Genomic DNA, 16,273 nt, shown 5'->3' with positions numbered 1-16,273 from the left:
CCATTGTGGGTGGTGCCACCCCTGGGCAGGTGGGCCTGTGTTGCACAAGAAAGCAGGCTGAGCAGGGGCCAGGGGAGCAAGCCAATAAGCAACATTCCTCCATGGTCTGTGCACCAGCTCCTGCCTCTAGTTTCCTGCCTGAGTTCCTACCTTGGGCTCCTGGATGAACTGTGACCCGGGATATGTAAGCTAAATAAGCCCTTTCCTCCCCAAGTTGGTACTGGTCAGAGTGTTTTGTCACAGCAATGAAGAAACAAACTAAGACACTCACAAAATGGCCTTGGTTTAGAATGAAAAACATTAAATGAAATTTTATAAAAGCCCAATCAGCCTATTTGATACAAGGCTAAGAAACAAACTTATCCATCATACGGGACTGTAGTGTAACTGTGACTGTACTATAGCATGTCTTTTATTACCTTTTCAAATTTAAATAAAATCTGTTTTTAACAATTGCCCAAATTTCCAGTTTCCCATTAAAAGAATAAATAAAATTTTTATATCAAGTTCTCCTATAAGCATTGTTTCTTCAGTTCTATCTATGAGTAAAGACAACTTTAAAAATGACTTACAGTAAATATCCGTCTGCCAGTTCGATCAAAAGTTACACAATACACCGATGATAAGTGTCCAAGAATTCGTTTATGCATCTTCATATGCTGATATACTGCAGTTGGAACAAGCCGCTCAAGTCTGTATTTCCCATTCAGCTTCCTTGAAAACAGAGTATCCGCTACCAAGAAAATGGGGGAATATAAATGTACTCCAGATAGCAAAATAGGTTTCTTAAATTATTAAATTTCAAGAATTTCATTTATTTCCATTTGTCACATACTACTGAAAATAAAGATGATTTCTAATACATACATGGCTCCTAGTTTAAAGCCTTCAGAATTGACAAAAAAATATAACTCTATGAAATAACATAGGTCCTCATTATTCTCATATTATAAATAAATATATGCAGTTAAATGACCTGTCCAAAGTCACCAAGAAAATTATGAAGCTAGGATTAAATCCAAAATTTCTTTACTCTTAGGCCAGAGTTCTTTAAAAACAAAAGCATTCTATATGTAATTTCTTTAAAGACACCAAGAAAATAAGGTTTCCTTACCAAAGGATCTAAATTTGGATTGCAGTTAATTTTTTTTAAACGAACAAGTCAAAGTTGAATACTCTTTGACTCAGGAACATTTCATCAGTGAACAGAGAAGTGACTTGCACTATTAAAAAAATAGTAATTAACCTGGGGACCTTGCCAAGTATTCTTAAGGAGTTCTTTTCTTCTACAAACCATGAGCCCCTGCTTTTTTTCAAGAGCTGAAGGTGATCTGTCCTCAACATCATACATTGATTGACTACAACCCCAAATGTTCTCTTCGCACTAAATTACTACTGTATTTATTGTCTTTCTATACATAACTAATGGACAAAGGTGGTGTTCAATAAATCTATGCTGAGTTCCCCAATGGAGATACCTTCTAAATTAGATAGGTAGCAAGCAGTATAGTTCCTCAAGTGAATTTAATCTGAAGAAACATTAAAAAAAATTTAGCATATAATACAAATATACACCCTACTATTTAACCTAGACTTAGATTAGCAACACATGCTCTAGAGTTGACGAAACAATATCACAGGTATATGGTAAAGAATCTTGATATTTTCCCCCCACATTCAATAAATGTTTAGCTCCCACTACATTTGCTTGGGACCTGATCAAAAGATGCAAAGATAGATGCTTTACAGGTTTGAAACCAACACCATTTTCAAAGAAAAACTCTTAGCTTTTATGCTCTTATTACAGTCATCATTTTGTAGTTTTGAAGCATATGCCTACTGTTAGCCTATAAATGCTACACAATAATCTAACAACTAGGAATATCTAAAGTGATTCACCAGTTATGAATTAGCATATTTAGGTTTAAACTGGTTTTACAATAACTTACAGAGTTATAAGACTATTAAGTTTCCATTATAGTTTAGCCTCTGGCACATTTTCCTTATACCCAGAAATGACCTGGTAAGAGACCATGTAATGCTTTGGCCTCTATCTTATTATGCACACAGAAAAGTTATCAACTATCCTTTAAAAGCAAATTCAAACTAGCCTACTCAGATACAATCAACCACTGATATCTCAGACTCACCTGTCTGTACTGACAGAAAATAACTAATGACATTTAACATTGATGACAGTGTTAGCAAGATATACTTTAATTCTTTCTGTCCAAAATTCTCAAAATGTCTAATTTTATGAAAATATTTAACATTGTTCAGGTACAAAAACAAGATTGTTGGCGATAACTCAAATATCAAAACTATTATTTTACAAGGACAAGAAACAGTGTAGTCAAAATCTTTAGACAGCATAAATATTTTTAAAAATCAGCATTGATAATAAGCCAGGTGTGGTGACCCATGTCTTTAATGCCAGCACTCAGGAGGCAGAGGCAGGTGGATCTCTGTGAGACTGAAGCCAATCTGGACTACATAGTGAGCTTCAGGCCAGCTAGAGTTAGAGAGAGACCATGTCTAAAACAAAAAAATCAGAGTTGACATAATATTTTACATGTAAGAAAATGTTACTGCCTTAAACAAAAATTAAAGTTGTGAGTCAACTAAAAAAGGAAAACTCCTCTTGAAAAGTGAACTGTTCATTCTAAAAACACAATAAAATTGAAACATCACCCTTTATAATACTTAATTACCCACTAACTATTGAGCATTCTGTTCTATAGGAGAAAATATCTTGCTCTCAACAAAAGTTATCAACAGCCCTAAGAGATATGACATACTAAAACAGTAACATGCAGAGCTGCCAGGTAAATCAAGTTGGTGATTCAAACTTTCCAATTATGGGAGTTAAAGAAAATACATTTGAGGTACCACTGAGGAGGATGAATTAGAAAGCAGTATGATTGGATCAACCAAGGAGACAATTTCTACAAAGGTAGAAAATAGAGTAATTATCTGGGACTCATTGAGTTGACATTTTTCCTTTACTATACCATTACTATAACATCTATCTCTCCTACTTGATCATAAGTATGTCACTAAAAACCGAAGTTAATATTGTACTTCACTCAGAGCTAAATCTAGAGCTTTATAAACAAAAGGAAAAGAATGAATTTCAATATAATAAATATACAGGATGGTTCAAGGCAATTTATGGGATGCAATTATTCATGCTTCAATAACAGTCCAATTAGATTTTTGAGTAAAAATGGAATATATCAGACTATATGAACTCTTTAAATTTTAATTACACTAGAACATCAAATTTTGAAGTGAGCATGGTTAAAACAAAAGGACACAAAGGAATAGTTCCTTAATGAGATTGTTTATAATTTTAACCTTAAGTAGAAATATAAACTTTGGTCTAAAAGTACACTGTCCTAATTATAATAAAAGGAAATAGTTCCAAAACCCACCAAAGCAATACTGAATCTTTTTCACTTGGCAAATTCTTTCTTGTTCTTCCCAGTCCAAGAAGATACCTCCCTAGGCAGACTGATGAATTTCCAGTATCTCCTGAACATCACTTCTCTGCTCAACACTACAATATCTTCATTTCACTCAGACTAAGTAACAACTTCCTTTGAAATCCATCTTCCACGGTTTTGCAAAAACCTGTCTCCTGTGATATTAGAATCAATTATGGACATTAACACCTAGGAGGCAGGAGGACTCCAGGGTACACCTGTAAGGGACTACTGTCTAGATTAAGGCTAGACTCTGAGAATGTGTGTGAGGGACTATCTTAAGTTAATTGATGTGGGAATACTCCTATTTATTAGGAGCTTGACCTTTCCCTAAGCAGGGCATCCTGGACTGTATAAAAATGGAGAGGGTAAGGTAGGCACTAGCATGCATGCATGAATTCATTGCTCTTTGTTCTTGACAGTAGATGTAATGTAACTAGCTACTTCAAGTACCTGAGGCCTTGACCTTCCTCCTAATGAGGGCCTATAACCCAGAATATGGCGCCAAATAAATTATTTTCCCCTTCATTTGCTTCTGTTGGGGTATTTTATCACAGCAAAACGAAATGAAACCAAGACATCTACTATTAGCTTTCTGATCTTATCTGCCACTGGTCCCCTTGGTCAGCTTCAGTCGCTCTAATCTCCCTCGTTCTTTCAACACATGAGATATGCTCCTAACCTAGAGTCTTTGCATTCACTGTGCCCTCTGCCTACAATGCTGTTATTAAGTAATTTCTTGCATGTCTGCCATCTTTTCAACGAAGCCAAACTGATTTGTCCACTGAAAATTGCAATGCACTCCCTATCACCACCAGGAACTCCTGACACCCTTTTATGTAGCTACATATTTGTTATCATTTACGGATAACACTACACATTTACTTATTATGTACCACGTTTATTACCCATTTCCTTCCATAACACAGAACATAACTCGATAGGAAGGGTATTTTGGCTTTTTTGGTGCTTTGATTAGCCTAAGAGCTAGAAATTATAGCTGACTCTATTTAGATCAATATATATTTCATGAGTTAACAAATACATTACATAGTAATAGAATAACCAGGTTTAGGAATAAAACGAAGATGGAGACTCTCTGTACCTGATAAGATTATAAGATAGAAAAATGTCTCTAAATAGGGCTTGATTTCAACTCTTCTTTTAGAGTGACTTAATTTGCAGGCTAGAGCATAAGTAAATATATTTACTCAATTGTTTGAAAATAGATCAGTAAATGAAATAAAAATCCAAAAAATCATTGCCTGATGGGTCATTTGAAATATGGGGAGAAAAAATATCTGGGGAGAAAGGAGCAAAATGGTTTTTTAAAAAAGTCATTTGCAGTAAATCATTCAGTCTTTAACATAAAATCTGTTAAGTCTACAGAACTAACTACTACAGAGAAGCCCACAATTTCTTAAGCGTTATCTATTTTTTAATGTAATACACACATATGTATGTATTTCAGGCTGGAGGGTTCATAACCATTATTTAAGTATCAAGATGATAAAATTACCTACAAGTCACTTCTTACTAGTTCAATTCTAGTTATTTCTCAAAAATTGATTTATTTCTGTAGCTACAACACTAACACAGTCTGTTAAGAAAGTTAAACAATTGAAAAGGTACAGCACAGAATGTCTACCCAAAGCAATCACTTTATAAATTTTGCAAAAATGTTCCTTAATAATAACAGATATGCTATATTTCTCAATAAATTTACAAACTTTAAATGCAGCAGATTTGTGTTTAAATCTGACAAGAGAGACTTTAAGCAAGTTACTCTATGTAAACTTCAGTTTGAAAAGCATTTCCACTTTCCACAAAATACTTGTTCCCATGTATGCTGTTCTCTGACACCATTTATCAGATTTTACGTCACCACTTCTATCAACATTTTTCCTTTCTCAAGTTATTCTGTGTCAATATGAAGAGCACTATGGAGCCAGTGGTACAATAAAAACCCTCTTAAATTTTACTATACTTTTTTAGTTTGTATTTCTCACTTTTTAATACATCTGCAACTTCAATGTACATTAGAAAGTGAGTCTCTATAAAGATTTTTCCTCTCCAAATAATCAACCATTGCACCCAGCCTTTCACTGTACTAATCCTTCTTTTATCTACTAAATTTTGTGGTTACAAATTGTGATAGGCTAATCTATACCATTACCAAATATATTTTTATACTGGATATTTTACTGAGTCCATTAAAAATATTTTTGATTATTATCTAACCCAGAAGGTACAGTACAACCTGAGCCCTTTTCAAATACAAATTAATGAGCACTAAGAAAAGAAACAGATTATTTTACCAAAAGGTTTCTTAAAATAATATGTATTAAATTCATTATATTACCCTATTTTAACATATTTAATTTTGTGATTTTGGTTCAAAAAACAAAAAAACCCCACATATTTGAAAAGCACCCATGTACTCTTGAGTACAATTTGAGCATAAGTAGAATTTAAAATAATAAACACCAAAAAAGACTGCTAAGTTAAAACATAAAAGACCTAATTCTGGATAATCAGTAGCTAGATTTCATCTTAATCCCCACAATATAAAGAAAGGCTTCCCTAAATTAAGACTAATATAGATAAGAGTTTGAAAATCTGTGAAACTGAACTTAAATTACAAAAGTGATAAAAACTCAAGTGAGTACAAGAAAACAAATTATAGTGATTTACTTCTCATATGTACCATGTTCAATTTTAGTGAAGTATTAATGTATTCATGACCAAACATTCAGAAAAACTGATGAGTGGTTCTAAATTCACTCCAAATACAAACACTTGTCTTGATGGTGATTTGGGAAATTTCTACTACGTAAAGTAGTAAAGTATTAAAAAAGACATAAAGGTACATAAATGTTATTTATTTTAGAGGACCACAAGTGTTCTAATAAAAAGGAGATTTGAAATTGATGGTTAAATAACAACAAAGCACATAACTCATTATAATTCGCTAAGCCATTAAAGTAAAACCAGGTATCAGCCGGGCGTGGTGGCGCACACCTTTAATCCCAGCACTAGGGAAGCAGAGGCAGGTGGATCTTTGTGAGTTCAAGGCCAGCCTTGTCTACATAGTGAGTTCCAGGACAGCTGGGGCTACAGGGAGACCCTGTCTCAAAAAGACCAAAAAAAAAAAACAACAAAAAACAAAAAGAAAAAAAACAGGTATCAAATACCTTGAGAAAATGACTATGAAGACAGGAGAAAACCACCATATAAACGTGTCTGCTGCAGCCAGATGACCTGAGTTTGATCCCCAGGAACCACATCATGGACTATGAGAACCAACTCCTACCATTTGTCCTCTGACCTCCACAGGCAGGCATGCCATGCATGCAAGTGTGCACACACACATTAAAAAGATGATATAAAATCTTACCAGATACAGCTCAACAATGCTGAAAAATGTCAATATACATTATGACATGCAGTGTATTTGGAAATAATGCCTACTATTTACTAAGTGCTTTACCAATTCTCAGACACTACTCAAAGCACTTTGCATATATTCTTACCACCCTCAGTAAGGGACTACTGAGTAAGGACTAAACAAAACCTGACAGTAAATTGTAATGATCCAAACAGTAGGTGCTACAGTTATACTTGTTACTACATGCTGCTTATTGATATATTAGGAAAAAAGACTGAAAGAAAACAACCCAAACTATTAACAAATAACCACAACACTGATTTCTGAGCTCTTCGCTATTTTCCAAGCTTTCTCTAACGGGGCTAATATTCTTTTTAATTATGTAGGTTTAGTTCAATGTAGTTCTGGGGCTGGAGAGATGGCTCACTGGTTAAGAGCACTCACTGCTCTTGCAGAGGACCTGGGTTTGATTCCCAGCACCCACATGGTGGCTAACAACTGTCTGTTACTCCAGTTCCAGGGACTCTGACACCTTCGAGGGCACTGCATGACATAGGGTGCTTACACACATGCTGGCAATATACTCATACAGATAAAATAAAAATAAATATTAAAAAAAAAGTTTAGTTCAATGTATGTCAAAGAACTTTAAAAGACTCTAAAATGTGTAAAAGATTAGCTGAAATTCAAAGACTGATACAAAACAGAGTCAGATTCAAGAAATTTAAAGTTATTTAACTACAAAAAGCATTAAAAAGTAAGCATATTAGGCAAGGCACACTCTTTAATTCCAGTACTCTGGAGGCATAGGGAGGCAGATTTCTATGAGTTACATAGTGAGACCCTGTCTCAACAAACAACCCCAAGCATGTTAAAGAATATGAAAGTACAGTATGTTGCAGATAATGCCCACTGCCAATTCAAATAGATTGAAAATTGACTGATATACAATAAAGAATTCACATATGACTGGGCATAGTGGAGCATGCTTGCAACCAACCCCAGCATTCAAGAGCCTAAGGCAGAAAGAGTCCAAGTTTAAGGCCAGTCTAGGCTCCATTAAGAGGTCCTGTCGCCAAAAATCAAAACAAAAAAGAATTTACATGTCACGTTTTGACTTGAAAGTTATAAACACAAGAAGTACTCTATTTTGTTTATAGGTTTTACAAACAAAATTTAACTTTTTGTTGGTAGGTTTGTAGGTTCACTGAGAGGCTGGTAAAGTGCTTGCTTTGTCTCGTACTTTGCTTTCTATTGCTGTGGTAAAACACAGACCAAAACTAACACAGGAAGGAAAGGATTTACTTGGTTTAGAGCTCACAGATCATTATCAAGGGAAGCAAGGTAGGAATCAGAAAGGAATTTGAAGTATGGACCACAGTTCCATGGCTGCTTCCTGGCATGCTCTGCTACTACTCTCACAGAGCGGAGGCTCCCCTGCCCAGGGATAGCAACGCACACAGTGGGCCAGGCCCTATATCACTCAGCAATTGAGAAAATGCCTCACAGACACTCCCTCAGATCAATCCAATAGAGGAAATTCCCGAGTTGAGGTTCTCCCTTCCCAGATGTGCCAAACTGACAAGCGAAGCTATCTGGAACACTACATAAGCATGAGGATGAGTTTGAACCCTAACACCCATACAGAAGGTAGGTGTGACTGCCCCAGGACTGGACAGGCACAAACAGTCACATCTCAGTGAGAGTTCTGGTCTTTAAAAAAAAAAAAATCAGGTAGAGAACAATTAAAGTCAATTTCTGCCCTCCACTCATGCTACACACACAACACAACACACATAAACATACACAAAAGTCATTGACCCTTTAAAGTAAAAGAAAAATATCAGAAACAGTTAAGTTCTACTTTAGAAAGAAAACATCTGAGAAACATTTAATTCACTACAGAGACACAATGGAAAGACTTTCATGAAAATTATTCTCAAGTTACTAATATAATATAGATATAAGTAAGAAACAATAATCTGATAATCATAATTTAAAAGACAGACATCATGTGAAAAATATTTCAACATAGTTTAGTTCATTACTTCAGCACCATCTGGATCAGAACAAGATAAATCACTTAATATTAATTCTAATGAACCATAGTCCCAATTTCAAAGAGGAGAAGATTGTAGTATTAGGACCATCCCATAACCAGCTTTTAGATAATAATAATACTAGGTAACTAAACAAGATGGAAATAATCATCACCCAGGCAACAAAATACCCATGAGAGCTTTTATTTTACAATGTAAATTTAAAAATTAGTATATTCAGGAGCTACTCTCTGAATCTTCACATATTCAGCTTTGGTGTTTAGTCATACTTCCTGTTTAAAAAACAACAGATTTAGAAGATACCATAAAGATGAATAATATCTAGAAAGGAGAAGTGAAATGCTAATTGAAATTTAATATTGGAAGAAATGATAATTCCATGAAATAAGCAGGTTTTGTAAGCCAGGTACATAATAGAAGACTAAAAATAAAAGAGAAATGACCATAATTATTACTAGATGAAGTGTTTACTTTTCTCCCTTCTTTTCTTTCATAGAAATCAGTCTGATGTTTCTTCGACTAGAAAATACTACAGTAGTATAAAATTTTTAAGTATTGGCCCAGGTGTGGTGGCACACTCCTGTAGTCCCAACACTTGGGAGGCAGAGGCAGGTGGATCTCTGTGAGTTCAAGGCCTGCCTGGTCTACATAGGGAGTTCAAGGCCAGCTGGAGCTGCAGGGAGAACCCTGTCTCAAAAAGACAAAAAAGAAAAAAAATTAAGTATTGGCAAAACGTTTTAGTTATTTCAATAATTCTCTCAAATTTAAATTTTTCTGAGTGGTGTTGGGGATCAAACTTAGGGCCTCAGATGGATGTTAGTTATTTCAATAATTCTCTCAAATTTAAATTTTTCTGAGTGGTGTTGGGGATCAAACTTAGGGCCTCAGATGGATGTTATACATGTGTCTAACCTTAGCCCTCAATTTTCTTTTAAATTAATAAAAAGTTTTAAAAATAGGCAGTATTGTTCTGTGTTAAGCACCTCATTCAACTCTGAAGCAGTATTTATATAACCTCTATGAGTCAAATATGGACAAGGAGATGTTAACAGATAAAAGAAAAGACACGGTACTTATCCTTATGGAGATTGTGTTCTATCAGGGAAGACAAGAAACAAGGTAATGGTAAGTGCTATCAAATAGAAGGTACAGATAGGGAAATGGTGGAATATACAGCAAAGGCTCTAAACCTATGGGGGAAGGTTTAATTAGAGTTGGGCTAATTTCTTCAAAAACTTCAAATATAAAAAGCCAAACAACACTGACAGAAGGGAAACATATCCTGAAGTTAAAAGAACAGCATGTACCATGGCCTCAGACTGAACGATCATAACCTAAAAGCAGCATAAAATGTCAGCTAGGGTGGAGAGATGGCTCACTGACTAAGGCACTTGCTGCCAAGCCTGATGAATGATCCAAGTTCAATTCCCAGGGCCTACATCATGGAGAGAACCAATTCCCTACAAGTTGTTCTCTCACATCCACATGTGTACCTTGGCATGTGCACACACATATACCATACACAATTTTAAAAATGTAATAGTTTTTTTTACAAAGTTGGTTATGGGGCTGGGCATAGCAGTGCACACTTATGATACTGTGAGGCAGAATCTCTCATTGAGGCTAGCCTGAGTTACACAGTGAAACGACATCTCAAAAAAATCCCACCAAAAAGAAGTCAAGTAAGACTGACACACAAAACAAAGATGGACAAGAGTCAAGAGAAAACACCGAGAAGGCAGGGGCAGATGCATTTTGACTAAATTCCAGTTAAAGTACGTTGAAGGTTTTTAAGGAGAAAGAGATGGAATAATTACGATCTGCTTTAGGATAATTTGTTGTAGCTTTCTCTCTTAGCTGCAAGGATAATGAAACTGTAAACTGGAAAGGATATAACTGAAAGCCAAGGCTCATTTAATGAAAAGAATCAAATTGCTCAGGAAACCAAACTCAAGCTTAGACTTCCTGCTTGTTTAGCATGCACAAAGTACTGGGTTTGTTCACTAGCAACACACACACCAAATGTGGTGTGGCACACACCTACAATCCCAGCTCTCAGGGGGTAGAGGCAGGAGGATTAGAAGTTCAAGGTCATCCTTAGCTATATGCCAGCTCAAGGCCAGTCTTGGGATACATGTGATTCTGTCTCAAAAAATTTATTTTAGAAAAAAAAGTTGTATTAGTTTAACACACACAGATTCCTATAATCTTCTTAAGGAATTTTTCTTAAGATATTATCTGCTTTCAAGTGAGTATTTATCTGGTAATAAATAAACCTGAAAGGACATACCATGTGCCACTATTTTCTACAGACTCTAAGGCACAACTCAAAAGACTGCAATACCAAAATAATGGACACAACTGATATGTTAATGCATAAAGAATTTCAGTGAGGCAATGACAGAAAGCCAAAACGTGACAGAAAGCCAAATGCAGAGGTTGTGCACCAAAATAACCAGAGATGAACTGAATCTGTTGCCACTCATCTAAGGTTTGTTTCCTCATTAATAAAATGGGGGTATCTCTCAGAGTTGCTGCAAAATGAAACAACAAACATGTTCTGCAAATTCAAAGTTATTTTACATTAATATTTATTTATATTTGCTGTCCCTAAGTGATCAAATCCTCATGCATTAGAAAAGTAAAATTCAGGGCTGGAGAGATGGCTCAGGAGTTCAGAGCACTGGCTGCTCTTCCAGGACCTGGGTTCTATACCAACACCCACAAGGCAGCTAATAATTGTCTGTAACTCCAGTTCTAGGGGCTCTGTCACCCTCTTCTGGCATCTATGGGCTTTGCAAGACATAGGTACACTTACATACATGCAGGCAAAACACTCATACACATGAAACAAAAATAAATAAATTTTAAAAACTGAAGTAAAATTCTTTACTGGAAGACCATACCTATAACTTTTAAAAACAAACTTCATAAATTATTTACAAAAGAAATGAAAACACAACTACAAGAGCACTAATTTAAAATTCCTACGGAAATTATTTTTTCAAATTTTAACACTTTGTCAACGATAACTTGAAAGGAAATTTAGACAAAAGAAAAATAAATGCCTACATATTTAGTACTTTGGCATAATGAACAAAACTAATCAAAATGCAAACATTTCTTGGAATTGTGCATCAGCTATCCTCCTGTTAAAGTGGAATTAAAAAAGAAAATTATGCCCTACCCTCATTGTATAGTGGTGAGTATCCTCGCCTATCTCGTGGAAGACTGGGATTTGATTCCCTAACAGGAAGGTCATGTACTGGCTTGGAGCTGGAGAGATGGCTTAGTGGTCAGGAATACTTGCTATTCTTCCAGAGGACCTGGATTTAATGCCCAGCACCCACATGGCAGCTAACAACTGTCTGTAACTCCAGTTCCAGGGGATCCAACACCCTTTTCTGGCCTTCACAGGCTTTGCACAACATGGGTGCACTCACATACATATAGGCAATATACTCATACACATAGAATGAATAGGAAAAATAAATATTAAAAAAAAGGGGGGGGGAAGGGATAGAGACAGCCAGAAAGATGTGTGTGTGCGTGTGTGAAGTGCCCTTCACTAACAAAAAAATAAAGTTAAAGTTTTTAAAAGTTAACATGGGGCTGGAAAGATGGTTCAATAGTCATGAGAACTTCTTGCTTCTGCAGAGGGCCTGGGGTCAGTTCCCAGCACCTACATGGTAGCTCACCACAATCTCTAACTCCAGGCCCAGGGGTTCTGACTCCTCCTTCTGGCCTTGCAAACATGAGGCTTTTTTTTTTTTTTTTTTAAAAAAAAAAAAAAAAAAAAAAAAAAAAAAAAACTTTAGAAAATGTTAACACTATGTCAAATGGAATTTTGAAGAGTGAAGAAAAAAATTAACAAAAGCAATACTAGAAGAGTGCAGGTAAAAATCAGAAATGGTAAAACATAAATTATAAAACTGTAACCTTAAAATTATGGCTAGAAAAGCAAAAGGAAATGAATTCTGAAAGAAAAACAACTACTAAGAAAACAGGGAGAAATGAATGCATTTAAAGTGAGGAAAAAGTATGAACTGAAGGGAAGAAAGGAACAGGTGAACAGAGACTATTAAGGAAAATCAGTAAATGGGAAAAAATATAACTTACTGAATTACTTTTAATGTTACATCAATTGTTAAAATCATGTTAAGTCTTACAGGTATATAGTAATGTAAAAATAACTATGTAGGGAATATGAGAGAAAAAAAGGATCTAAGGGTCTAGAATGAATTCTAATTGAATAAATGTATCCAGTAAATTACCAACAGCAGAATTCAAATATTGGAAATAGGCAAAATCTAACCTTGAAAATTAGAGGGGAGATGAGCTTTCTCTGAAAGATTTGCACCAGGTGTAACTCACTCTTTACTGCCTTTCTTAAAGATTCTTGAACTCATAAATGCAGAAAAGATTTCTTTTATGGTACATGTTCCTTAACTAAATTTAAAAGGAATGTCTGGGTAGTAAAGCTGTTTTTCAAGGCAAAACTGTTCCCCTTACATCAAACACTTGAAATAGATGTAATCATCACCTACCAAGACTATAGAACTTACGAGACACCTTAAACAGAAGTTTAATAACAAAGGTATGTTAAGTACTAGGTGGCAATCAAGGCATATACGTATCTCAATAAAAAACACTTCTAAGAAATATAAATGGGAGACAGAAAGATAAAAGTTTAGTTTGCTAAGACGGTAAAATGTAAGAAAAATGCGAACAAAGCCATCAGCAAAAGGTTCCTTAATTTAATGTGCATTGTACAATCTCTTAAGTAAATGTCATTAGATGAATATATAAACTTAACTATGTGTTCTCTATATGAATCTATTCTTTCTTGATTTCCCTCTACCTCTATCCATTTATTATTAAAGGAGGATTGTGTGTTATAGACAAATACAAAATAAACTATATCTGAAAATAGGTGCAAGTGAATATCTCAAAGTAAATGCTACTATGCCAAGTACACACTCCTATTTCTCTCCAAGGCAAATGAATACCCTACTAACAAAAAAGATTGGTGGGACTGGCCGTTTCTGTTTTTTTTTTTGAAAAGAGTGCTATAAAGTAGCTGACTTTGGAGACTGAATTCCAATTTACTTTACACAGTTTAAATCAAGGACAAGGAGATTAAAGCAGTTAGGATCCATAAGTAATAAAACAAGAAAAGTAATTCATAATAAAAACAAGACAGCATGGAGACACGCTCAAATGTCCTTAACTTGTAGTTATTAGTTTAAATAGTTTAACGATAAGGAATTGATAACCAAGTTCACTCATAAACCTGAGTACCTTAAAAGCCAGGCCCCCTATTTCAAAACTACTCTTAGACTAAGTCTCTCTTCTTCCTACCAATTTTTCATTTTTTAATCTATACCCACATCTGAACTAGTCCCACCTAGTATAAAAAAAATCACATCAGTTACCTGCAAAAAGCAAGAAACATTCTGATTGTTAAGACTTAAAAGTATAACAGAGGAATTAAGAATAACTAAACAGCCACAATCATGTGACACAAATAGTAGAGAACCACTACAACCACTTAATTTTGCAGTAGAGAACCACTACAACCACTTAATTTTGCACAGTGAAAGCTAAGTTTAAAAAGATGAACAGATGTTCACAGAATGTACAAAAAAAGGGACATTCAAAAGAGATAAAGCGTATGTAGAGACAAAGGAATGAAAAAGCACAATAGAACTGATAAGTAATACATAAAAGCCAGACCAAAAAGGTACAGGTGAAGAAATAGCAGGTTAAGTTGGAAAGTACACCACAATCCAACAGCTGAAAGGTCAATGTCACAGGGATAAAGAGGCACAGCAAGATCACATCTGCAAAATGTCTAGAGACTGTTCTGAGTGCCCAAATGGGGAGGGGAGTGCTCTCAATCTTTAATGGGTAGAGGTCAGAGATGCTAATAAACACCCTACAATGTGAAGGTCAGCAGCCTGTTAACAAACAATTATCTGGTCCAAATCAGAAGAGTGACAAGGTTACACACCTTGGCTATAACGAAGTCCTAGGACGCATGAATAAGATTAAGGGCACGGGATTAAACAGCAGTAAAATTCTAGGAGGGCAGGGACTTAAGCTTGTCAAACTGGCAACTCCAGGTCCTAGCTAGTGCTGGAAAGGATGTAAGGACACAATATTAAGTTGGTAAGTGAACAGATGATCCCAGAACAACAAGCAAGAAGCAAGAAGACCTGTAATGTGGCTGTGGTGAAGAAATAGAGCACAGATCCAAGAGTGGAACAAAGTGGGCAGGTCCTCCTCTCTAACAGACTTAAGATTGAAAAATAAATTTAAAATAAAATGACTTCCAGGCTTCTACCTCGGAATAACAGGTTTCAAAATCAAAAGCTTTACTTTGTGGCAAATATGAGATACCCATTTAGAAAAGTTTAATAGTCTGTATAAACTTTGAAAGAAAACAAAAAAAAAACTAAGAAAAGAAAATTCAACTTAGCCACCCACCCTGATTTTTAACTACCTCCAAGTTATAACATGAAATTCAATAAAACAAACAACCTCTAAGTAGAGAATGGTATCCTGAGTTGAATCCTGGACTAAGAAAAGGCAATTAACAGAATAAAGTAGTGAGATATTATAAATATGATCTGTGATTTAGTTTATAGTAATAGACTAATGTTGGTTTAGTAGTTTTGAGAGATATTAGGTAATATAAATTGTAACTGAGAAATCTGATAGGGACATAAGAACTTTGTACAATCTTTGCAACTTTTTAGTAATTTATCATTCTAAAATTTAAAACTTATTTTTATAAAATTCATTATCCCAAATATGTAAAAATTGTAATATTTGGAATCTATATTAAAAATTGTGCCTTAAGAAATCCAAAACAGAGGCTGGAGAGATGGCTCTGCAGTTAAGAGCCCTGACTGCTCTTGCAGAGGACCCAGGTTTGATTCCCAGCACCCACATGGCTGCTACGAACCGTCCTTAACTCCAGTTCCAGGGGAATCCTAAGCACTCTTCTGACCTCTGCGACACTGCATGACACAGGTGCACTCACATACATGCAGGCAATACACTCATATACATAAAATAAAAATAATAAAAAAATTGTTTTAAAAGATGTAAAAGTTAAAATATAGGAGAAAAGTTCTAACTTCTGCTGACATTTATTAATGATTGTCAAACTGACCAAGGAAAGAACAAAAATAATTTTAGAGGTATTCATTTAGAAAACAATTAAACAAAAACCAAAACACACAGACACACACAGACACACACGAGCTGGAAATGGTCGTACACTGCTATAATTTTGGTACCTGGGAGGCTGAGGCTAGACAGAGAATCACAAG

The 16,273-nt window shown here is 35.2% G+C and overlaps 1 protein-coding gene across 3 annotated transcripts in view; it reads right to left on the bottom strand.

Annotated features, from left to right (window-relative positions):
* Phip (pleckstrin homology domain interacting protein) overlaps positions 1-16,273 on the bottom strand; it is a 154,632-nt gene that overhangs the window by 115,293 nt on the left and 23,066 nt on the right. For all 3 annotated transcript variants that reach the window (XM_008827171.3, XM_017796638.2, XM_029560662.1), the window contains one exon: positions 573-733. In XM_008827171.3, coding sequence (XP_008825393.1) covers positions 573-733 — 161 coding nt within the window. The remainder of the gene's footprint in view (positions 1-572; positions 734-16,273) is intronic.

This window comes from Nannospalax galili, unplaced genomic scaffold (genome assembly GCF_000622305.1).
Source record: "Nannospalax galili isolate Female #2095 unplaced genomic scaffold, S.galili_v1.0 scaffold613, whole genome shotgun sequence".
NCBI lineage: Eukaryota > Metazoa > Chordata > Mammalia > Rodentia > Spalacidae > Nannospalax > Nannospalax galili.
The sequence above is the reverse complement of the archived record's forward strand: the minus strand, read 5'-3'. Positions and strand labels throughout refer to the sequence as shown.